The sequence below is a fragment of the Gigantopelta aegis genome, chromosome 6 (genome assembly GCF_016097555.1).
Source record: "Gigantopelta aegis isolate Gae_Host chromosome 6, Gae_host_genome, whole genome shotgun sequence".
Taxonomy (NCBI): Eukaryota; Metazoa; Mollusca; class Gastropoda; order Neomphalida; family Peltospiridae; genus Gigantopelta; species Gigantopelta aegis.
Genome location: NC_054704.1, coordinates 68,961,407 through 68,988,509, shown reverse-complemented (window position 1 = coordinate 68,988,509; position 27,103 = coordinate 68,961,407). Strand labels below are relative to the sequence as shown.

The following is a 27,103-nucleotide window of genomic DNA, read 5'->3' as shown; positions in this document are numbered from 1 at the left end:
AATCCAGTTTGGGCTTCATACAAATATTAAGACGACCAGAAACACATCAAATATACAGACGCTGATATTCTAAACAAGAAAATATATGTAAGTTTAATCGCAGAAATATTTTATTAGTCGGAAACAAAACTCAGTAATGTGCCTTTAACAGAGAAAACAAAAAATCCAGTTGAGATTCACTGACGTAGTCTTTATGACGTCGGCATTAGAGATAGCCTTTGTTTTATCTCTCTATATTACTCTCTCTACATGTATCTCTCTTCTTTCTCTCTATATCAATCCTCTCTCTTCCCCCTTTCCCCAGTTGTTAAAGTCTCTCTCTCTCTCTCTCTCTCTCTCCTCTCTCTCTCTCTCTCTCTCTCTCTCTCTCTCTCTCTCTCTCTCTCTCTCTCTGTATGTGTGTCTCTATCTATGTATGTGTATATGGGTCTTTAAATCTGTCTGTATTTCTGTCTATCTATCTACCTGTCCCTCTACCTGTCGCTCTATTTGTACATCAACCCGTCCGCCTGTCCTTCTCTCTGCCTGTATTCCTCTGTTCTATCTTTATTTCTCTCTGTGATAAATAACAACGTAACGTCAGTATAGATAACTTTGATAGTTTATTGGACAAAACTCTGCGTTATCAGCCGGCGCCGGGTTCGTCATCATCGTTGCTGGAGCCGAGCTCAACTACAACGACGTCACCTGGTCGCGTATTGAACTCGGTATCAACACACCTCCGATCTTGTGCACCACACCGTTAGTCGCCGAGATGTCCATCATTTCAATCGGAGCATTATCTACCTCATAGTCAACTGCCAAAATAACAAACACATCATAGTCAACTGCCCAAATAACAAACACATCATAGTCAACTGCCAAAATAACAAACATATCATAGTCAACTTCCAAAATAACAAACATATCATAGTCAACAGTCAAAAATAACCCAACCCCATATCATAGTCAACTGCCAAAATAACAAACACATCATAGTCAACTGCCAAAATAACAAACATATCATAGTCAACTGCCAAAATAACAAACATATCATAGTCAACTTCCAAAATAACAAACATATCATAGTCAACAGTCAAAAAAAAAAAAAAACATATCATAGTCAACTGCCAAAATAACAAACACATCATAGTCAACTGCCAAAATAACAAACATATCATAGTCAACTGCCAAAATAACAAACATATCATAGTCAACAGTCAAAAAAAAAAAAAAACCATATCATAGTCAACTGCCAAAATAACAAACACATCATAGTCAACTGCCAATATAAAATATATCATAATCAACTGCCAAAATAACAAACACCATAGTCAACTGTCAAAAATAACAAACAGTCATAGTCAACTGCCAAAATAAGAAACATACCATAGTCAACTGCCAATATAACAAACATATTATAGTCAATTGCCAAAATAACAAACATATCATAGTCAACTGCCAATATAAAATAGATCATAGTCAACTGCCAAAATAACAAATATCATAGTCAGCTGCCAAAAATAACAAACAGTCATAGTCAACTGCCAAAATAACAAACATATCATAACCAACTGCCAAAATAACAAACACAAACCATAATACATGATTAACAGCTTCGTTCGGAAAACATTCATATCGGATGATTCCTAGCAAGTGGCATCTTAATAACATGTCCTTTAAACAATTGAAGAAAACAATTCCACGCTTATTAAGCATAAACAATCGTAATGCCTATAATGACATTTAAATTTACATTTTAAACTACAAATACAATACGCATATTACATTTTAAACTACAAACACAATATGCATATTATATGTTTATTGTAGTTAGGACTAATTTTATTTGTTGAATTTGACGAAAGTAACAAGTGTGCGACTACCATTTTTTAAATCCGTATTAAAAATAGTTGTTATAATTAAGACTTAAGTATCAGTAAAATGTGGTTATTTAACAGATGAGAATATGTGGTTGTTCGTTAGTGGAACACTGTATAGATGTGAATCATTTTTAGAGCACATGGAGAAAACACGATGTACATCTAAGGGGAAATAACTCGTGAGACTGGGCATTCATTTTAAGTTTGCATTGTACCAAAGAAAAAAGTTCCATGTCAAAGTTCGAGATGTTCGGAGTTAATTTAAAATTAACAGCTGCGGCTGTGATAGTTATTGTGACATTGATTATTTATGCAAATGCTGTTATCCATTCCAATAAATAAATAAATACACTTTCATTTGTTATATTTCATTTGTTATACAGTTGTTATGCGCCCAATATACACCAGGGGTTGAAACTAGTGCAGGGTACCCCCCCCCCCCCCAAAATGGACCTGCGATTTTCAGCAAAAATGAGGGTAGCTAATAAAACCATTAGTTACATGACTTAAATGGTATCTGACCCCCCCCCCCCCCCCCCCCCCCCCACCCCACACACACACCTCCAATTTTTTTGTAGATATATTAAATGTGAAGTGCCACACTTTTTATTGGTGTACTGCCTGGATGTGTTGATACGATGCCTTATATCAGTTTTATTAGTAAACGTTAACATTTTCGGCAATATGAACTGATTTGGTACACTGGAACCTTAACCGGAGGTGGGATGTAGCTCAATAATAGAGCGCTCGCCGGAAGTGTGATCGGATGCATGATTAAAATGCTCGGAGGTGTCGTTAATCAGATATTCCTTTCCTTTCCTATTTATTCTTAGCCAATCTCTCGTGTTTTCTACGCAACAATCATATTTGTGTTAAAGGGACATTCCTGAGTTTGCTGCATTGTAAGATGTTTCCCACTTATAAAATATTTCTACGATTAAACTTACATATTAAATATATTTTCTTGTTTAGAATTTTAGTGTCTGTATATTCAATGTGTTTCTGGTCGTCAAAATTTGTAAGAAGCCCAAACTGGATTTCGTCTTCAAATAATTTCGTACGTAAGAAATAAAATATATTTTAGGAAATAAAATGAATTTTAACCTAGTACAAATATTAAAACGATCAGAAACATGTTTAATATACAGCCACTAATATTTTATGCAGAAAAATAGATTTGATATTTAATCACACTCGTTAAAAGGTCTCTGTTAGTCGATAACATCTTAAACATTGCAGCAAACTCAGGAATGTCCCTTTAATCTCGAGACAGAATCACATCTTATGTATTAATCTAGTGTGTGCCAATCGTTAAATGCTTACGAAAATAGAATCTATGAAGTCTTAGTTTATCATTAGCATCGAAAGTCTCCAGCATCTGTTGATGGAAGCCATCAGCCCATAGGCTGCCTGGTATCATGTGATACTTTAGAAGAGCTGCAAAGACAACGTGGTTTTATTTGTAAGTGTGACATTGTGGAAAAATTTGCATACGGGGAAATCCTGAACCATACTCTTATAAATTGATATATTAAATAAATCGGCAATTAAAAAAAATTATGCCAACACTTTTTAAACTTCTTTTCAAAGTTTTCATAATTTATCAAACAAAATACTGTAGGATTTGAGAAGAATTTGCAAAATGGAGAACCATGTATAACTAAAATCAAAATTTATTATCAAACTTTATGACTGGATCAAAACATGGAAAATATATGATATATATTTAAAACAAAGCTTTGTGGGTTTTATTTTTTCAATGTTTGTAATTGCAGATGTATTTATAGTAATAACGACGCAATCTGCCTTGATCTTTTGAAACCAAAATACACGGCTCAGAGGAATATCAAGTGGATCTACATGCACATTTAATTTGAAGTTACTTTCAGTGTAAACGTTTTATCAATTATTTTATTAGTGTATACGACTACATTTTACTTCTAATTTTAGTATAATAACGAAGAAGAAGAAGAAGGAAATGTTTTATTTAACGAAGAACTCGACACATTTTATTTACGGTTATATGGCGTGAGACATATGGTTAAGGACCACACAGCTATTGAGAGAGGAAACCCGCTGTCGCCACTTCATGGACTACTCTTTTCGATTAGCAGCAGGGATCTTGTATATGCACCATCCCACAGACAGGATAGTGCATACCACGGCCTCTGTTACACCAGTTGTAGAGCACTGGCTCCACCGACAAGGATCGACCCCTGACCGATCGCGCATCAAGCGAACGCTTTACCACTGTAATAATGAATTGTTTGTGAACAAAAAACGTTTTGTGACATTATTTTAAGTATACATGACATGTATGTATGCAAAAATTAACTTTTAACTACGTAAGAAGTAACATATATCACACGAGAATATATGACATATAAATATAGGTTCATTTAATAATTAGTCACTTTATGTTCATTGCGATTTAACACTCAAATGTTCACTAATTAGACTTGAACTTACTACTGAGTAGGGCTGGCTGTTTGATCAAACCTTGGACAAAACTGTCGCCTCGATCTTGGAAGGCTCTGTTTGTTGGTGCAAACATGGTGATTGGATTTTGGTCTGGAAATACCATGAAGAAAATACATTAATAATCATATTCGACTTATCCTCATTTAGAGTTATCACTGATTGGTATGCAAATTGCAAAACTTAACATGAACAAATGTATTGACGTCATCTATGAATATTATAATATTTTCCGCAAGAATGCTTCTTGGATAAAAACGTTGATAATAAACCCACAAAGATGCATGGCAAATTGCTATCAAATGAATCTAGAAAAAAGGAATTACCCACTGAAATAGAAACTTAGGTTTCTCTTATTTGTTTCTATGAAAAAGCATCAGTGGATCGCTTGCATACACTTTGTTATCTATAGACAGGAAAATAATTACCACAATACTTGATGTATCAATCGTGAGACACACTGGTATAGCAATAACGGCGTTAAAGAGACGTACCCTAGTTTATAAACACTACCGCGTATTTGTCAATATTGTAGCCGTTTTGGAGTATCAAAGTCAAACATTTCTTACATTTTATTGTTTACATTATCCATTTCCATATAACCGAAGTCTTTCTGGTTATCCTGGTGTTTCCAATACCACAATCTAATTAAAATTAGCTCCACTATTACATGTGGATCTAACAGCAGCCCGTTGGAGCTCATGTCCAGTTGACCTTTCATTCGACCAATCAGAACCTTACTTGCAAAATCATGCCAGTGATTTGAAAAGAATTTGAAAACATTCGGGATTATGCCGAGGGTATACGAAATGATTCGGGTGAATTACGAAGTATGCTGGAAAGTAATTTCAATATAAAATTTTATATAAAATTCGTTTCGAGACGAAATAAAACAACATCCCGTGATGGTATAGCCATAAAATCTGTTTATACTAGTATACAATCCAGAGTTTATTACTGCACATTCCCCCCTGTTTTTTGTAATGTTGAAACAGACCAACAAGGTCGCCTATTACATATATAGTCTCGCCCGATATTTTTAGAATTTGTATGCTCCCGAATAACGCTATACACGGCGTAATTGGTCGATATTTGAATTGTTATTTATAGATGAAATGTCACCTGGACATGGGAGTCCACGCAATGCTGTTAGATCTACCAGGGTAGACTCAGTAGAGCTAATTTTAATCAGATTGCCAACACCACGGAATGCATGTTTTGTTATTTTTAAAAATGCACGCACCTCATAGAAGTAACGCTTATGGCTCCTCTATTTTTAAATATTCGCCCGTTTCAACACAACATACTCTTGTTTCACTCTGCTGTATCTTTATACAAATGTGTCACAGGGCCCAATTTCACAAAACATCGTAAGCCTAGTTTTGTACATAAACGTAAATCTACGACTAAACCACAATTCTTATTACTATTATAGTTCAACAAATATAGTTTGAAGAACACATATTTATTTTCTTTTGTCTTTAAAATAATCCAGCTTCCGTAATGATGTAATTTTCTGCGTGGAATTGATGCCAAAAACATGTAAACGCACGACCGGTATAACTGCTAGTAGCAGACGTAAACTTATGATGCTTAGTGAAATGGGTCCCATGTCTATAGGTTATCTAAACTTAGTTTCCATTTTCACGGGTAGGAACTAGTTATACGGTCTGCCACTTTAAGAGGTAGTACGGTACGGCCAATATGGCCATGGCCGCACCACTTTTCAAAGAGGTACGGCATGGTCGTACCACTTTTTTGTTATATTTGTTGTATCTGCGAAAATATCCTTCACGGATGAATTTGAAAGGAGAGTTTGGCAACCTCTAGACGTACCATTATTATTGTTAACACGGTGTCTCCCGTGCAATCATAACAAAGAAAATGAAGAGTTACCTTGCAAAAACATGGTTAGCCCAGCGCTCTGTACCACAAGCTTTAACGTACTGAGTTCGGGGTCGTTGTTGATGACATCGACGACGCTACCGACCGGGGGCACCATGACGCCACCTATCTCGTGTATGACGCCATTCGTCGCATTATGCCCAGAGTTGTACAGGCGTACCCCTCCAACTAACGAGTGCTGGAAGTTCAACATTTAATATGCTTCTTTTATTATTATTATTTTTAAAGATGTATTGAATCAAGTGTCGTTAAAGATTTCTTCGTTCAATCATTTTGATTCAAAAGTTATACATTTCACGCTCAATAATCTACTCTGTAACTACAATATGAATTAGCCAGATGTGTTATGCAGAAATTTAATACCCAAGAAGAAGTACTTATATGTTGGGGTAGGGTATGATAGAAGGAACCTCCTTGACGGACCCAACCAGTAGTATATCAAAGGTTCTGGTATGTCCTGTCCTATTTGTAGTACTAATGGAACAATGTAGCAGGTTTCCTATGAATACTATGTATCAGAATTATCAAATGTTTGACATCCAATAGTTATTGACAAGCCGAAGGAAAGCTTCTCAAAGCGAAGTCTTTGCTCACTTCGCCCGCTCGCGTGAGGCCGGTCTCTAGTGGAGTTGTAAACGAAACACACCTTTCTATTGCTATATGGTGTAGTGCTACCTGAAGTCGTATTTAGTCCAGAGACCAACCTAAGGTAGCTATGCTTTGATCTCTTGACCTACCTCCAGAGACAAACCTACAGTAGCTTTGCTTTGATCTCTTGACCTACCTCCAGAGACAAACCTACAGTAGCTATGCTTTGATCTCTTGACCTACCTCCAGAGACAAACCTACAGTACATATGCTTTGATCTCTTGACCTACCTCCAGAGACAAACCTACAGTAGCTATGCTTTGATCTCTTGACCTACCTCCAGAGACAAACCTACAGTAGCTATGCTTTGATCTCTTGACCTACCTCCAGAGACAAACCTACAGTAGCTATGCTTTGATCTCTTGACCTACCTCCAGAGACAAACCTACAGTACATATTCTTTGATCTCTTGACCTACCTCCAGAGACAAACCTACAGTAGCTATGCTTTGATCTCTTGACCTACCTCCAGAGACAAACCTACAGTAGCTATGCTTTGATCTCTTGACCTACCTCCAGAGACAAACCTACAGTACATATTCTTTGATCTCTTGACCTACCTCCAGAGACAAACCTACAGTAGCTATGCTTTGATCTCTTGACCTACCTCCAGAGACAAACCTACAGTAGCTATGCTTTGATCTCTTGACCTACCTCCAGAGACAAACCTACAGTACATATTCTTTGATCTCTTGACCTACCTCCAGAGACAAACCTACAGTAGCTATGCTTTGATCTCTTGACCTACCTCCAGAGACAAACCTACAGTAGCTATGCTTTGATCTCTTGACCTACCTCCAGAGACAAACCTACAGTACATATTCTTTGATCTCTTGACCTACCTCCAGAGACAAACCTACAGTAGCTATGCTTTGATCTCTTGACCTACCTCCAGAGACAAACCTACAGTAGATATGCTTTGATGTCTTGACCTACCTCCAGAGACAAACCTACAGTAGCTATTCTTTGATCCGTTGACCTACCCCATTGTGTAGGAAGTGGTTCAATCTAATGCTGCGACCTTCCATTGAAGGGATCATCTTCTCGTTCACCTGCAGATCGGTGGACGAAATGGAGCTACCGTTCACGATGTGGTACTTGAAGATCGCCGTGAGAAAGGACGGGTCACTCTTCATCCTGTTAAACACGTCACGCTTCAGTCCAATAAACGCATGATTGTTTGGGGCGAACAAGGTGAAAGGTCCTGAAATATTCAAACAGCGTGTTATTATACGTATTCTACTGAAAACTAGGGGCGGGACCTAGCCAAGTGGCAAAGCGCTCGTTTGATGTGTGGTCGGTTTGAGATCGATCCCCGTCGGTGGACCCATTGGTATATCCCCTGCTACTAATGGGAAAACTGTAACGAGTGTCCTCTCTAAGACTGTATGTCTAATAACCAAATGTTTAACATCTAATAGCCGATCGATGATTAATAATCATTGTGCTGTAGTGGTGTCATTAAACAAAAACAAACTTTTCTACTGGAAACAATTAAAGTGCCACCTTCATTTTTATGGGGCGGGACGTAGCCCAGTGGAAAAGTGTTCGCTTGATGTGTGGTTGGTCTGGGATCGATCCCCGTCGGTTGGCCCATTGGGATATTTCTCGCTCCAGCCAATGCACCACGATCTGTATATCAAATGTGTGGTATGTGTTATCCTGTCTGTGGGATGATGCATATAAAAGATCCCTTGCTGCTAATCGAGCTACTCTCGGCATAACTAATCTTCCAAAACTATACGTAGTTCCCTATTTTCCTTTTTGGCGGACCGTTCAAAATTGCACCTAATTTCCTTCACCAAAACTCCGCACCCTTTCTCTTTGGCTTAATCCTACGGGACATTCCAAATTCCATAGCACCATACCTCCCTCCGCCTGTTACCGGCCCCGTCGGACTGCTGGTGCTCACTTGCACCTGCCAGTGCAGGCGGTCCACCCTCCAACCCACCGCACCCCTTTCCTGTCTTGGACAGAGGAACCGGCCAAGGCCGGCATCTGTGCCCAGGACAGCCGTGCGCTACAACAGCTTGTTCTGAATGTGAACGTTAAACACTCTGACCTGACCTGACCTGCTAATCGGAAAGAGTAGTTCTTGAAGTGGCGACAGCGGGTTTCGTCTCTCAATATCTGTGTGGTCGTTAACCGTATGTCCGACGCCATATAACCGTAAATAAAATGTGTTGATTACGTCGTTAAATAAAAACATTTCCTTCCTTCCTTCCTTCATTTTTAATACCAACTGGTAAAATACATTTGGGCTCTCAAGAATAGATCATATTGCGGGAGCGAGAGGCAGTTTATTTAGGTGACCACTTTATATTTGAATATACACCAATCAGACAAGGCCTTGGGGCTACTATGCATATTCGATAATATTTAAAACACGTTATTGTTTAATATGAACAAGTGTTTTGGTATATTAATTTAATAGAACAGCAAAGAGATTGTCATATATAAAAGGTGCAGATATTTTTTATTCATTTCACGTAATACTTAATTCGTCACTTCAGGTCTTAGTCTTAGAACGAAAAACTTATGTACATCTATAATTTTGTTCGAACATAAATTGGTTATTGTCGGTGAAATTGCTGTTGATTGGTTGACAACTCAATGAATTAAAGTTTGATCAACTGTCGATTGTTTATGTTTTCACTCATGATGGCACGTGATTTCTAGAGGCCATTGAACTGATTTTAGTATATATTTAATTATTTTTCTAGAAGCATAAAGAACAAAATTGCCAGTTGAATATAATACGAATTTGCATTCAGTATCCACATGTATGTTAACAAATTATTGAATTAGTTCAACTCGCTTGGTTGTGCGTTTATGTCAAGTCTAGATGGGTCGGGGGGGGGGGGGGGTCGGGGTCGGGGGGCTTTAGGGGTGCTTCCCCATAAAATGACAAATTCTCATAAATGTCAATACATTTTTTTTATTCACTTATTTTATGATGGCTAAAATCCCCAGTCCCATCTGCTCGGTGGTGTCTTACACATTTAGAAATAAGTCGCTATACATTTTGATAGAACGAATGAATGAATGAACGAATGTTTAACGACACCCCAGCACGAAAAATACATCGGCTATTGGGTGTCAAACTATGGTAATGCAAACAAATAATGTGATGATCAACATCAATATAAAAATTCAAGATTTAAATAAAAACACAGTGTAAAGAACTATGCAAAAATACAAATATCACAGATAGATACTGACTTTTATTCAAAATTTTAACTGCATCCCGAAGAAAACAAGGGGATTTGTGCTGTATTGGCCATTCTCAAAGAGAATGTTACACCCCTGCACCACGGTGAGGTTACAGCACGCGCAGGGGAAATTTTGATAGAGTATGTAAAAAAAAAAAGACAGAAAAGTATGAGATTCCGTACCAAAAAAATAAAATAATAATAAAAAAAATAATAAAGGAGAATTTGGCTGATTGCTGATTGACAGATATTGGCTTCTGTATGAGGACGATAATGGAAAACATTCTTAATTATTTCTTTATAAAAATACATAAAAATGCTTTTACCTCTTCCATTGAGAGTGTCTGTAAGACCAGCTACCTGTATGAAACTAATTAATGTTGTGAATCTGAGGTGATGTAACGAGTCCATGAGGGTGCCATTTTGACCCCAGGCACATCCAGTTAGCAGCATCAGCAAGATAATTCCCATGATTGACGTAACTCGATGACATCAGCTTTGTATGGAACAGAACAAACGCAGTTGGAGATCGGATATAATGGAAATCCGTGAGATTTGAAACACCTGTCGACAGCGTTATATCTGTATCGCTGTGTTGATGCCAAAAAATTCGGTCGCTTCAAGACATTCTGTGATATTAAAACAAATGATAATAACTACTTAAGTCTCACAATGAGATGCCAGGCCCGTATCCTTCGGAGGGGGTCGGGTGGGTTGTAGTGGAGCAACTGTTCTCCCCTCAAAGACGTTTTACGATTCCAATCACTAGCGGCGGAGACCTATTTATAGACTTGTAATCGTTACAATTATTTTTATTTATGACATGTATTTCAGCAAAATCTATGATTGCATATAATATGTTGACGACTGTGTTATCAAAACTCCTGATATCTTTGTGAAACATGGTGATGGGGACACTTTTTGTCTGATAGGAAAAAAATGGGTTACATACGAACTTGTGTATTAAATCACCTTCATTAACGACCAATTTTGCCCCGTTTTCACTAATGCTATTAAAATAAACACATTCTTGGGCACATTTCCTGAAATTGTTGGAAATAAGATAGAGGTATAGTGTACATAGAAGTTAATACAATTTGGCTATTATACGACTTTGTGTATAGCGACCACCTTAAATAACGCCTACTATTATGCTATATTGACACTTTAAAAAAACCCTAAGTTTTCTATTTGATGATTTAATAATTTATCCACAACCAATTTAATTGCAATAATTACTTTTGGACAATTATTAGTCCACTAGATTTTCTATACACTACTGCAATACTGACTGCAATACAGGTCTCATTCCTAATGTCCAGAGTGGACCCATTGGTCTATTTCTCGTTCCAGCCAGTGCTCCACAACTGGCGTAACAACGGCCGTGGTATGTACTATCCTGTCTGTGGAATGGTGTATATAAACGATCCCTTGCTGTTAATCGAAAAGAGTAGCTCATGAAGTGGCGACAGCGGGTTTCCTCTATCAATATCTGTGTGGTTCTTAACCATATATCTGACGACATATAACCGTAAATAAAATGTGTTGAGTGCGTCGTTAAATAAAACATTTCCTTCCTTCCTAATGTCCAGAAGCCCCCGCGTGTGTTGTATCTCATCGTGGTGCAGGGGTGGCAACATTCTCATGGGTATCCTTGAAAGTAGCGAATACAGCACATATTCAATATCTCTTGATGTTAATATTAGTTCTATAAGCATGTGTGATAATGTTTTTAAATATGTTTCTCGTTTTATGTTGATAATTCGGTACAGTATTGGTTTGTTTACCACGTCTCCATACACTGTTTTCATGGTCTAACCATAGCGTTTATTTTTGTCATTTTCATATTTAATATTAATATACTTCATTGTGTCTTTCATAAATGCGACCCCTTCATAGCTAAGGCCGTGGTATGTGCTATCCTATCTGTGGGATGATGCATATAAAAGATCCCTTTCTACTAAAGGAAAATTGTAGCGGGTTTTCCCTCTGAGACTATATGTCAAATGTTTGACATCCAATAGCCGATGATTAAATAAATCAATGTGCTCTTGTGGTGTCGTTAAACAAAACAAACTTTAACAAGTTTTAACATTCATATTAACATTTCAGTTGATGTTGATCATCGTGTATCTTTTGTTGTACACCCAATAGCCGATTTGTTGTGTGTACGTGTGTGCTGGGGTGTCGTTAAACATTCATTCATTCATTGATTCGTTCATTCATTAATGGCCAGAAGACACTAGCAAAACTGTTCATGTATAAAACATGTTACTGAAAAAAAATGGGACTAACCATACCACAGTTAGGGGATAATATCACTGTGTTTCGTTGTTAACTATAAGGATTTATCACAAAATTTTGATTTAGGGTCGCCTCACAGAATTTCCCATACTTACCATCACAGGATAAAGCAGATATCCGACGTCATTAACTAGTCATTGTCTATTTATTGATATTAGTATTACTATAAAACAGCTGTATAGAGTTGCAAACGAATCACTAAGCATTTTGAGAGTAGAATGATGGAAATACATGGCAAAAAGGTCTCAGGTTAGAGCATTTTGCCCGAATATCTGTATTATTTTTGCTCGAATTTGAGGTTTTGTCTCCCTGTCTCGTACGCTTATGCACACCTAACCTTTTTAAAAGTGCTTTTAGACTACCGTACATTTAGTAGGCATTTCTTACTGCTTCCAGTTACAATCCCTTGCTGCTAATACACACAATACACGATTACACTGGGTATTGATAAAATATTTAGCCTTTAAAACGACAAAACGTGTAAAAATCTAATTACTCCGCTACAGTAGTATTATATTCCGTTCCGCGTTTAACCAACACCCGCCTTCTATTATATTAATAGGACTCTATGGCAACGCTATCGACATTTGAATGCGTATGAAGTAACTATAGTACAGCGGTTAAGGCGCACATATCATAAGAATCGTGCAAAATTTGACAAAAACGTGAACATTGGCATACAGATAGCTTAACATGTGTAGATTCATATAAGCCTAGGTACCCATCGCCATCACCATGGTAACTGGCCGCCATCTTGAATTTCAAAATGACCGCCCTCAAAACACGATATTCGTCATATCTCGGCTCCTAAGCAACGTAGAAACATGATGTAATACGTAGCTTACTGTTATTGCACATGATGCACAAATTAATGTAAAAATAGCTTACGATTGACAAGTTACTCAACATATACTGTGCGTACAGAACACGACGGTTGACTGAGATACCATTATTTTACACAATCGTCCGTACAGTAGACCTTTTTTTGTCAAGATGGAATGCACTTTTGTACTAGTGTTTTTTGGTGGGGTTTTTTTTTTTTTTTTTTTTTTTTAATTAAAGTAACACATGTAGACAGCTTGGGTGGCCATCTTCAGTATGAACTCCTGGCTACGCCTGTGTGAATACCAACCTCGATAGTGTAGCGGTTAGGCCATCGAGCATAACGCCGGTCGGTACTGGGTTCCTATCCCGGTACCGGCCCCCACCCAGAGCAAGTTGAACGACTCGGTGAGTAGGTAAGGGCACTACACTGACGACTTCTCTCTCACTAACCATTAACAACTAACCACTAACCCACTGTCGTGAACAGACAGCCCAGATAGCTGAGGTGTGTGCTCAGGACAGTGTACTTGAATATTAATTGAAACCCATTACATTTTGCTATTAGCAGCCGAGGATCTTATATTTGCTTTTTCCCACAGACAAGACAGCACATTCCACGGCCTTTGATATACCAGTCGTCGTGCACTGGTTGGGATGGGAGGGAAAAAACTAAAATTGAATGTGTCCACAGAGGTGGTTCGATCCTACGACGCATGCACCTCAGGAGATGGCTCTACCGACTGAGCTAGATCCCACCCATGTGCACATAAATTGGCAGCAAGGAGAAAAACGCCGAGGAAAACCCAGACCTGTAAAATAAATATCAGTGTCATGAGAAAAATAAAATAAATCTGGGGAAATTCCAGACGAGGCAAGCGCCTCGTCTGCCTCATGCTGGCTACGCCAATGACATGTAGAAAAATCTATATTATGAAAAAAAGGTGTTCTCTGTGGAAAGGACTATAGATTCTAAAGTTTTACAAGCACAGACTCCGATCTCCCACTGTATGTCTGTCAGTCTGTCAGTCTGTCTGTCCATCAGTCTGTCTGTCAGTCAGTCTGTCTCTCTATCTCTCTCTCTCTCTCTCTCTCTCTCTCTCTATCTCTCTATCTCTCTCTCTCTATCTCTATCTCTCTGTGAGAAATAACAACGTAACATCAGCATCGATAACTCTGGTAGTTTATTGGACAGATTAAGGAGCATCAGACGGATTTACGACCGGTGGTGGCGCCGTAGTTACTTTCAATGCCGACACCTGGGCCTGAATTGATTTCGGTACCAAAACATCTGCGATCTTGTGCACCACCCCGTTAGTCGCTGCAATATCCTTCGTTTTAATCTGAGCACTGTCTACATCATAGCCAACTGCGAAAATAACAAACACAACCCATAATTCACATAATTTACATAATTAATTATTATATATCATTACGTTCATATCCAGTGATACATTATAGCCAACTACTAAATTAACAAACACAACCCATAATACATCATTACATTCATATCGGGTGATACATTTAGCAACTGCTAAAATTTCATATCCAGTTGATGCATTATAGACAACTACTAAATAACAAACACAACCCATAATACATAATTACATTACATGATACATATCGAGAAAATGATAACATATCGATAGCCAATTGCGAAAATAACAAACACAACCCAACACAACCCATAAATAGATAATTAACAAAATTATCATAATTACGTTCACATACGCGTACGATGCAAGGAGTCGGGGGGGGGGGGGGTGCAACTGCCCCCCCCCCCCCCCACCGCCCCTAGTGATGCAGCAAAACATCACATTCGGGCAAACATGATAGAGATATTCGGGCAAAATGTGCCAACCTGAGACCTTTTTACCATGTATTTCCCTCATTCTACCCTCAAAATGAGTTGCAATCCATGTAAAAATGCGTAGTAATTCGTCTGCAATCCTATTTAGCTGTTTGGTAGTAATGCTAATATGAATGAATGTTGTTATCCAGATTTGGGCATTTTCGTTTAATTCGAGCAAAAAGCAGATTGCCCATCTACACAACTGGAATCCCGTACGCCTATGTACGTTCATATCGGGAAGATTCTTAGAACATTCCGTCCCACTATGGTGAACTTGAATAGCGGAAAACGTATGCAACTGTTTTCTATTGGTGGTAAAACGACGTTTACTTGTGATACGTAGCTTACTGTTATTGCACATGATGCACAAATTAATGTAAAAATAGCTTACGATTGATAACTTACTCAGCATATACTGTGCGTACAGAACACGACGATTGATTGAGATACCATTATTTTACACAATCGTCCGTACAGTAGTCTTTTTTTTGTTGTTGTCAAGATGGAATGCACTTTTGTACTAGTGTTTTTTGGTGGGCTTTTTTTTTTAATTTTTTTTTTTTTTTTTTAAATCAAAGTAACACATGTAGACGGTTTGGGTGGCCATCTTCAGTATGAACTCCTGGCTACGCCTGTGTGAATACCAGCCTCGATAGTGTAGTGGTTAAGCCATCGAACACAACGCCGGTCGGTACTGGGTTCCTATCCCGGTACCGGCCCCCACCCAGCGCGAGTTGAACGACTCGGTGAGTAGGTAAGGGCACTACACTGACTACTTCTCTCTCACTAACCATTAACAACTAACCACTAACCCACTGTCGTGAACAGACAGCCCAGATAGCTGAGGTGTGTGCTCAGGACAGTGTACTTGAATCTTAATTGAAACCCGTTACATTTTGCTATTAGCAGCAGAGGAATTTTTATATGATCTTTCCCACAGACAAGACAGCACATCCCACGGCCTTTGATATACCAATCGTCGTGCACTGGTTGGGATGGGAGGGAAAAAACCTCAAATTGAATGTGTCCACAGAGGTGGTTCGATCCTACGACGCAAGTACCTCAGGAAGGCGCTCTACCGACTGAGCTAGATCCCACCCATGTGCACACAAATTGACAGCAAGGGATTTTATATGCTGTTATTCTACAGACAGGACAGCACATTCCACGGTCTTCGATATACCAGACACGATGCACTGCCATCGATATACAAGACACGATGCACTGCCATCATATACCAGACACGATGCATTGCATGGGACAGGAAAAACATTCAATCAGAGAATGGGTCCAATAAGGTCATTCGATCCTACAACACAAGCACCTCAGGTGAGCGCTCTACCGACTGAGCAGGATCCTGCCCATGTGCGCACAATACAGGAAATGTTTTATTTAACGACGCACTCAACACATTTTTTTACGGTTATATGGCGTCGGACATACGGTTAAGGACCACACAGATATCACCACTTCATGGGCTACTCTTTTTCAATTAGCAGCAAAGGATCTTTTATATGCACCATCCCACAGACAAGATAGTACATACCACGGTCTTTGATATACAAGTCGTGGTGCACTGGCGAGAAATAGCCTAATGGGCCCACCGACGGGGATCGATCCCATACCAACCGCGCATCAAGCGAACGCTTTACCACTGGGCTACATCCCGCCCTTTGTAAAAAAGTTTGTTTTATTTAACGACGCCGCTAGAGCACATTGATTTTTTATCTTATCATCGGCTATTGGACGTCAAACATATGGTCATTTTGACACTGTTTTTAGAGGAAACCCGCTGTCGCCACATAGGCTACTCTTTTTACGACAGGCAGCAAGGGATCTTTTATTTGCGCTTCCCACAGGCAGGATAGCACAAACCATGGCCTTTGTTGAACCAGTTATGGATCACTGGTCGGTGCAAGTGGTTTACACCTACCCATTGAGCCTTGCGGAGTACTCACTCAGGGTTTGGAGTCGGTATCTCGATTAAAAATCCCATGCCTCGACTGGGATCCGAACTCAGTACCTACCAGCCTGTAGACCGATGGCCTGCCACGACGCCACCGAAGCCTTGTAAGCACAGAGACTAATATTGAACACTGGGTTATAATGCTTACAAAACAAGAACTTATGAAGTCTTAGTTTATCATCATCATCGAAAGTCTCCAGCATCTGTTGGTGGAAGTCATCACTCCACAGGCTGCCGGGAACCACATGGTACTTCAGAAGAGCTGCAAAGACAACGTGAGTGATGCTGTGGAAATTGCAATGGAAAAAATCTTGCAAAATATACTTGTATTTTTTAAAATATAAATTATAATATCAGGGCCGTAGCTAATATTTTTTAGTTTTTGGGGGCAACTGAGTAGTTAATAGTCTAAAACTCCTTAAACGGTTAAGAAGAGAATTTTCTTTAAGTTACTAAAACGTTTTCTGGATTTTTTTTCTTGCCAAGCCACCCCCCCCCACCCCCCCCCCCCCCCCCCCCCCACCACCACCCCACACCCCCACACCCCACCCGCTCCCCCGCTAGCTACGGCCCTGAATATATTTTATTTGTGATGAAAGTGATAATGACACTTTTAAACTTGAATGTGTTTTTTTTTAAACTTTCGTAATTTTCAATTGTAAAAAGTAAAACAAAAAACATTGTGATTTGGGAGGAATTTGGCAGATCGTGGAGCATGGATAACTGAAATCAAAGTTTATGACAAGAAGAAAACATGAACAATATATGATATACATGTAGTTTGTTTGATATTGGGTCATGTTTGTTATGTTCATTGTGATACAACGCTTGAGTACTCCTTAAGTAGACGTGTACTTACTAGTAAGCAGGGCTGGCTGTTGAATCAAGCCTTGGGTAACACTCCCGCCTAGAGCTTCGAAAGCTTTGTTAGTTGGCGCAAATAGGGTGATTGGATGCTGTTCTGGAAATATCATTAAGAAAATACATTTAATAATCTTCGACATATTTTCATTTAAAGTAATCATTGATTGCATCGACATGGCAACGTTTTCTATCATCTGGCAGCAAGGGGTGAAAGAGAGCCCTAACTTTTGAACAGTCGGGACTGAATGCATACATTTTGTGACTATAGTTTAAATTAATCTTCGGGATGTAGAGTTTGTCAAGATATAAGATGGCTATCTATAAAGTTGGTGCGAATAAGATGGATCAGTCCATTATTAAAATGTTTGTATTTTCAGAACTGGAAGTCTCAGAAAGATCATCTTGCAATCTGATTGTAATTTGTTAAGAAACGTGAAATTTGTTGTACAAACAGTTATGAGGTATAGGTTTGAAACTTAATAATACATTTTTATCTTTATTTTATCTTTATTCATTATTATAAAGTGGCAGTCATTTGTGTGATTAAGAGCTTAAATGTATTGACAAATGTTGACCTTTATTTGACCTTGGTAATTTGGGTCAAAATGGCCCTTCTCAGATGTACATAATATCAGAATGAATCACTGAAATGTTCAGCTTCATGAAAAACACCATAACGTTTAGTCCCCTCAGATGGTACCAATAAGTCAAATTTGGTGGGTCTGGCCCACGGACTACATGGAGTTAATGCAAACGGACTATAGTCACCATAGCAACATAAACATCAATTCGTGTTGTCCAATCGTATTGTTAGATTTCAATTGTCATCAACATGCGTTGGAATTTCTTCGGACGAACTGGTGATTAACATCTCATCGTTATCCGCTAATTTTTAGAGGCTTTTTTGTTACTTGCTTTTGTCGGGGGGGGGGGGGGGGGTTGGGGGGGGGTAGCTTTTGTTTTAGCAGTTATGAATACAGGCTCAAACAGAAATGCCTGCAGCATATCCCCAACAAACGGAATAAATAAATTAACCTAGTTTTAGCCTGTGAAAATGGACATTAATGTTAATTAATCTAAAAACCTGCAACACGTGTGTCAAAATACAGGCTAAAAAATAGACACCGGCTCAGGGCCATACCATCCGGGGGCAGGGGGGCAGGGGAATCTCACTTTTTCTTTTACTCCAGGAAATAGCATACATATCTCAGGGTTTAATTTGTATAGTGTTTCATTTGTTTATAAAAAGTAGTTCCCCCTCTAGGATTTTGATCAGGGTACGGCCCTGCGGCTATTGTGTGTCAAACAAAGGAAAATACATGCCTAGAATTGGTGTTTTTACAGCAAATTCACGGATATATTTGTCGCTGGAGAAATCTGTCCTTGAATCAATCAATCGTTTGTTAGTGGCTTCGTTAACGTCGGCCACAGATCAGAGTTATCTTCCCATGTAGTTAATCCGGAAATTAATCCGCACAAGTAGTCTGTTGTTTGACTGTGATTTTCTTGTAGCAGACAGCTTTGAAGTGGCAACTATATTCATTTCATTTCAACTTTTTTCATGTTTATATCCAATTAAGGTTCAAGGACGCTGTACTGGGCACACACCTCAGCTATCTGGCCTGTCTGTCCAGGACAGAGGGTTAGTTGTTAGTGGTTAGTGGTTAGTGAGAGAGAATAGGGTGTAGTCGTCTTACGCCTACCCACCGAGTCGTTAAAAACTCGCTCTGGGTGGGAGTCGGTACCGGGCTGCGAACCCTGTACCTACCAGCCGTATGTCCGATGGCTTATATTATCAGACTGAAGATGATAAGGGAGAGAATGTAATTTATAAACATGTGTTTACACTAAAGTGATAATTCTAGCCCATACATATGTAGTACATTTTGTGTAAAATGGGTGTATTCCGGCCAGGTTTAGTGGGTGTGTTTGCTTAAGCCAATATCTTGAGAGAAAGAGCTGGATAACAGGAATTGTCCTTTTCAGGATATGTTCCCCACCCCCAGGCAGACAAAGGCGTATTGTATTACAAACAAAAACACGGGCTTTCTGATATTAATAATAGTGATATAGCAATGTCACGGGGATTCTATAATACCCGTAACTGAATAAAACACGATTATCAAAATATCTCTCCTAACTGTATATCTATTAGATCTCTCTGTAACAGGCGGTTAAACCCTAGTATGGCTCGTCTAGGTATGATCAGAGATACGATCTTATATAAAGTATATATTATTATAGCACGTTTAGCTCACTAGAAACACAACAAAACACAATACACTTTGGAATCTGTATTAACCTACGCTGACAAATGTACAGCCGTAGTAGTTAATTAATAACAACAATAATAACAACCCAGAACTGATCACTTAATTAGTTAATCTCTAGGTGTCTAGTTACACAATATGCGAATCATTTCACCGTAACACAACACCCACACGTGTGATAATTGAGAAACGCTTCTAGGAGAAGTTAATTAATAAAGGAATTACCACTCTATTCCTAACTGGTTAATTTTTAATTAACCCTTACTACTCGTTCAGTAACGTGTGATAATTGAGAAACGCTTCTTGGGGAACTTAATTAATAAAGGAATTACAGCTCTATTCCTAACTGGTTAATTTTTAATTAACCCTAACTACTCATTCAGTAACCTTGTAACACAGAATTAATACTGGTACCTATCACAATAAAGACAATAACCTACAGTTTACCTAGGTCTTCTAGGATTACTGGCTAAGCTTTATATTACCAAATACTCGTATAAAATATAGAACAGTAAGACTACGATTTACTTCGTCAGATGACCGAAGACACTGTCTAAAGAATATTGGTATAATACAGTATTAAAATATTTTCACATCAAGTTTATACACAGAGCAGAAATAAAAATATTTACCAGTCCAAACGGACAATCCCGGGAAGCTTCCTTTTCGGTCTCTCCTCGATATCTCTAAAAACTAGCTATTTATTATAAATCAGAATATTGCCTGGGGGTACAAGGCGGTACCTCCCCCTATCATCTGATATTCCACCTCTGCCAGAGTCGGTATAATTTCTCTGATCGTCAGACTTACTGACGCCTTGGTCGCCAAAATCACGGTCGTCGAAACCGCACTCGCAGAGGTATTACGTTTGGACTAAGTGCATATTGGAATGCCCGATCGCGCGAAGTATTACGTAACAAGTTGCCCACCTGGGCTACGTGCAATGAAACTGCACACGGCCCTCTGACACAATTAAAATCGCCACAGGCGAAACAAATTTAAGAGCATGTTCCGTCACAAGCAACTAAAGCTAAATTTAAAAAAAGTACAACGAAGATAATTGTGATCTGTGGCCTACTCTATGTAAACTCCTGCAGGTCAAGTCATCGTATTCCAGGAGTCACGACACATCTGGTTACAGGGAGACAATTCCTATTCTAAAGATGACCATCTATATAACGTTTTTTGGCAATGCTCTTTTTCTAGTTTTAAATGCGTATATCGGTAGAAATCTTTCTAACAAAGATCGCTTATTTTTCATAGTAATATTCGTTAATATAACGTAATTTACAGTGCGGGAACCATTTGAACAATTTGGACCCGCTGAATCGTCTGTATAGAACTATGTGATAAAATACATTTGAAAAGAAACAATATACAACTATTTAGAACTTGTTCATATATACAAATATCTGTCAAGTGCCTGTGTATAATGGCTGTCTGTACTCCAATCTAAATCTTAAAACTGTTTACTATATCTACGAGGATGGAGTCGTTGGTGCACATAGTACGGAGGTGATGAAGGAAGGAAATGGGGTTTTTTAACGACGCACTCAACACATTTTATTTACGGTTATATGGCGTCAGACATATGTTTAAAGACCACACATATACTGAGAGAGGAAACCCGCTGTCGCCACTTCATGGGCTACTCTTTTCGAGGTATATTATATGCACTATCCCACAGACAGGGTAGTACATACCACGGCCTTTAATATGCCAGTCGTGGTGCACTGACTGGAACGAGAAATAGCCCAATGGACCCACCGACGGGAATCGATCCCAGACCGACCGCGCATTAAGCGAGCGCTTTACCACTGGGCTACGTCCCGCCATCGGAAAGATGAAGAAGAAGAAGAAGAAGAAGAAGACATAGAACACGTAAAATCGTAACACTGTCCAAGAAAGTTACCTTGTAGAAACGTGGTCAGCCCAGCGCTCTGTACCACCTGCTTCAACGTACTGAGTTCGGGATCGTTGTTGATGAGGTCGAGGACGCTACCGCCCGGGGGTATCATGACGTCATTTATCTCGATAACGGCGCCGTTTGTAGCCGTCAACCCAGAATAGTGGTAGATACGTGCCCCGGTCACTAACATGTGCTGTAAGTTCAACATACACATACATGACGGGCATGGCAGTATTCAGTCCCCTCTCTAAATGTGGGAACACTTCTATGCTACCAGAATAAAGGGAAACCTTTAGAAACTGTATACTAAGTATTTTTTGTGTTTGTGACGAGAGAGAGAGAGAGAGAGAGAGAGAGAGAGAGAGAGAGAGAGAGAGAGAGAGAGAGAGAGAGAGAGAGAGAGAGAGAGAGAGAGAGATGGGGGGGCGAGAGGAAGAGAGAGATAAAGAGATAGAGAAAGAGATAAATAGATAGAGATAGAGAGAGGGGGGTGAGGGGGGGGGTGGGGGGAGAGAGAAAAGGACTTGTATGATTCCGTGTTTTCATCCATTGCTATAAAGGTGTATGGTACAGTGCTTACTGTGTACAGTTAAAGTTTGTTTGGTTTAACGACTCTACTAGAGTGCATTGATTTATTAAACATTGACTACTGGGTTGATTAAAAAATTTACTTATAGTCTTAGAAAGGACATCCACTACATGGATCTTTTATATGCACTATCCCACAGACAGGATAGCACATATCACGGCTTTTGAAATACTAGTCGTCGTGCACTGGTTGGAACAAGAAATAGCTCCAACGGGCCCACCGACGGGGATCGATCCTAGACCGACCGCGCATCATACGAGCGTTTTACCACTGGCTATGTCCCGCTCATATCGTGTACAGAGACAAACCTACAGTAGCTTTGTTTTAATATGTTAGTCTGACCACTTCGGAGACGGTAAGAAAGAAAGAAATGTTTTATTTAACGACGCACTCAACACATTTTATTTACGGTTATATGGCGTCAGACATATGGTTAAGGACCACATAGATATTGAGAGAGGAAACCCGCTGTCGCCACTTCATGGGCTATTCTTTTCGATTAGCAGCAAGGGATCTTTTATATGCACCATCCCACAGACAGTGTAGTACATACCACGGCCTTTGATATGCCAGTCGTGGTGCATTGGCTGGAACGAGAAACAGCCTAATGGGCCCACTGGCGGTGATCGATCCCACACCGACCGCGCACCGAACGAGCGTTGTACCACTGGGCTACGTCCCGCCCCCTCGGAGACTGTACAACAGTTACTTCTGCTGTCAGTGGTATAGGGGCATGTTAAAAGGTTCTCTCTCTCTCTCTCTCTCTCTCTCTCTCTCTCTCTCTCTCTCTCTCTCTCTCTCTCTCTCTCTCTCTCTCTCTCTCTCTCTCTCTCTCTCTATCGCGTTCTTAAGAGGCACTTGTAACCATCTGCTATACACTCCTGCTACCGGAGATCGTTAGTTAGTGCCGTGGGTCATACCAACTTTATTAGCGGCAGAGGACGAGGAAGCCTGGTGGGTGCGGGGGAGTGCACAGAAACTGCACCCGTTGAGGAAGCTGAGACAGGAAGTCGATGGTTTGCGCAGCTCAGAAGGCCGTGTAGGACGAAGCTGACAGACGGCAGTGGCGGATCTAAGTGGGAGAATCCGAGGAATCTCTTAGGGGACGTTTGTGGCCTTCAACCACATGTCATTGGGGCCCCCTTAAATGGATTTTTGGGATCCGCCACTGGATTTAATAATCGTGGGAGAAATTGGAAATTCTTTATTAATATTAAGATAATGATCTGTTGACCTACCTGGTTGAATAGATAGTGGTTCACTCTAATGTCGTGACCTTCCATTGACGGGATCAACTTCTCGTTCGCCATCAGATCGTTGTGCGACAGGGTGCTGCCGCTGACGATGTGGTACTTGATGATCGACTTCAACAGAGCCGGGTCGAGCTTCATCTTGGCAGCGATTTCAGTGCTCAGTCTCCTAAACGCATGATTGGTGGGAGCAAACACGGTGAAAGGTCCTGAAACAAACACAAAAAAAGGTTAGTTTGTTTTATTTAATGACACCACTGGAGCACATTGATTAAGTAATCATCTGCTATTGGATGTCTAACAATAGGTAATTCTGACTCGTAGTCTACAGAGGAATCCCACTACATGTTTCTATTAGTAGCAATGGATCTTTCATGTGCATTTTCCAAGAGAAAGGAAGGCACATACCACGGCCTTTGACCAGTTGTGGTGCACTGTTTGAAACGAGAAAAAAATCAGCTGAACGGATCCACCAAGGTGGTTCTGTCCTGCGACGCAAGCACTTACGGTGAGCGCTCAATCGACTGAGCAAATGCCGCCCCCACCCAGCCAATTACCCCCCAAAAAACCCAATCCCCCCCCCCAAAAAAAAGGATTTAAGTTCCGTTTACAAGTATATTCAATTTTTTTAAAATCCGTCATAATATATGCACCATGTTTGAGAAATAGTCAAAGGAAAGGAAAACAAATATTTTTACAAACACCTCAGACCATTTGAGACTATGGCTATTTGGTGTCTAACACATACGTAGTCGAAAGCTTCCGCCACGTATGAGATTCCTTGCAAACAAACGGCAATAGAGCTTTTATATACACGTTTCCATAGAAACAATAATGGATGTTACAACCTTCGATGTATTAAAATGCTGAACGTTGGTTTTAAAATGAATACCTACATATTTGTTCTATTCGTGATATTTCAAACATATTAGTCTGCTATGTTTTAAAATATTTATTAAAATATTACTGTGATACAGAAAAAAAACAACAACAAAAAAACAAAAAAAACAACAAACCCAACAAAACAAAACATTTCAAAGTGTGCAGTTATATTCATGTCGTACACCGTTACTACGAGGTTAATTGGGTTTTGCTGGTGACTTCAATTTGTAATTGTAAATCTGAATGACAAAAGCGTATTCCATGATCAAAATTGTAACTGCACAGGGCAGAGTCGAAAAGGATGTCAAGTGCTGGTCCTTAGTCTTCTGAGTGTCTACCATAAAACTTGTTTAAGGCTTTTAGGATTTCTTGGATGTTATAACCCTGATGACAATCAGCAACTGTGAAATAGTATTCGTCTTGATTTGATTCTGTTTAAAAGCAAAGCTAATATTTTAATTTCATTTTCCTACCTTCCTGTTCTCATTTTGTAAAATACTATCAAATAGTTTTCCTTGCATCTTAATCGAAAAGGGCTGGTGTAGCTTCGTAGTACATGGGCCTAATTCACAAAGGTATCTTAGGCTCTGCTAGACAACAAAGCATCCTCTTTGCAAGTTTTTTTAGCACTGCAATGCGAGATCGCAAAGTTGCGATAGTTTAGTGAATTAGACCCCAGGTCTCGTCTAAGCTGCGGTTGCTCGTAGATCCAATCGCACTTGGTGAGCCCGTCAATTCATCTGGGTTTTTTTTCGTCCCAGTCAGTACCCCACAATTGATAAAAAAAAGGCCTTAGTATTTGCTGTCCTGTCTAATGAAAACATTAATAGAAACGATCTCTTCGGTAGGAGTGACATATCTGTATTTTAACCGTGTTGAAATAACTGTATGTTAGACACTAAAATGCTGTGGTATGTGCTAGTGTGTCTAATAAAAACTTCATAGATACGATCTCTTCGGTAGGAGTGACATATCTGTATTTTGACAAAGTGTTAAAATAACCGTATGCTAGACACAAACTAGCCATAGTTTAAAATGTGCTGAGGTGCGGTTAACAGATATTTTTCTCTTTGTTCATTTGTAAGGTTGCCTGAGGACAATAAATGGAAATGTTCTTAAATATTTTTCCATGATTTCATGTTAAACATCTTTACCTGCTCCCTTGAGAGTATCTTCAAGACCCGCTTGCTGTATGTAGCTGATGAATGAAGTGTCTCTGCGGTGATGCAACACGTCCATGATGGTGCCATGTTGACCCCAGGCACACCCGACTAACAGTATCAGCAAGAGAACCCCCATGTTTGGTACAACTCAGTGACAAGTGACCCACTGTGTGTGGAATGGAGAAAACCAGTGGCGAAGACCCATACCGGGAAACGTGAGATCTGGAACATCTGTTGACAACACGATATCTTCGTGCTGCTGGCAAAACCTAGAGTCGCTTCAAGACCGCGGATACAGCTGTGCTATTTTTTTTTAAATAGTCTAGACTAACAGTGTAATGCATTATTATTCTATTTGTTATAGCGAAGAGCTTATACAAAAAATATAAGTAGTTCTTGTAACAATATATACAATATTTAAGAAAACAAAACAAATTTATTCACATAAATGCCATAGGCCGATCTAGGGGGGGGGGGGGCTGGTCCCGGGCCCCCTCTAAATTTTGCGATAGTTATAATTTTATTTTTTTCACGATCCCATTCCAAACCTCCCCCAAAGTTCTCTTGGCATTCCACCTCATGTCACTGGGGTCACCCCTAAATGGATTTTCTGGATCCACCACTCAATGCATTGAAAATATTATGAAATAATAACAGGAATATTATGAAATAATAACAGGAATAGCATAACTGAAAATATAAATGATAATTTTATAATATAACATCAACCTGGTGATTACCCCCATAGACTCCCCTAACAGATGGCACCATCTGGCATTTTTCTACCCGAACACTTGTACAAACTCCTAAACTAGGCCTCCTTTCAGATTTGTCTGGTAGACTAATAATAAATATTCCACATTACAAATTGTTGTTTTGTTTTTGCAGTCAAGTCATAAGTCACTTTGAGATGATCAGTATTATTATCACAGCCTCTGTCACTGTTACTCTAACACTGCTAGTAGAGTGGGCCAGTCATTGAGTGACCTGCATAAAAAATGGTAGTTTATTTTGCGCCATTTTAGAATATATTATAACTTTAAAACTAATACAGCTCTTGTCAGCTGGAAACAACAAGGAGATAAGTTACCGTGACCAATACTTACGGCAAGCGAATCAAATTAGATA

At 39.3% G+C, this 27,103-nt stretch overlaps 2 protein-coding genes across 2 annotated transcripts; both read right to left on the bottom strand.

The window, feature by feature from the left end:
* Positions 1–589: 589 nt before the first annotated feature.
* On the bottom strand, positions 590–10,563 carry LOC121376551 (transforming growth factor-beta-induced protein ig-h3-like). The gene is made up of 6 exons (XM_041504464.1): positions 10,431–10,563; positions 7,876–8,096; positions 6,237–6,423; positions 4,332–4,433; positions 3,186–3,299; positions 590–797 (listed from the first exon to the last, which is right to left on the bottom strand). The coding sequence occupies exons 1-6, from the start codon at positions 10,555–10,557 to the stop codon at positions 673–675; spliced, it is 876 nt and encodes a 291-aa protein (XP_041360398.1). The 5' UTR covers positions 10,558–10,563; the 3' UTR covers positions 590–672.
* Positions 10,564–14,399: 3,836 nt separating this feature from the next.
* On the bottom strand, positions 14,400–26,149 carry LOC121376549 (transforming growth factor-beta-induced protein ig-h3-like). Its single transcript, XM_041504462.1, has 6 exons — positions 25,967–26,149; positions 23,919–24,139; positions 22,095–22,284; positions 17,908–18,009; positions 17,197–17,310; positions 14,400–14,599 (listed from the first exon to the last, which is right to left on the bottom strand). Exons 1-6 carry the CDS (start codon positions 26,109–26,111, stop codon positions 14,427–14,429), a joined length of 945 nt encoding a protein of 314 aa, XP_041360396.1. The 5' UTR covers positions 26,112–26,149; the 3' UTR covers positions 14,400–14,426.
* Between the last annotated feature and the right edge of the window lie 954 nt (positions 26,150–27,103).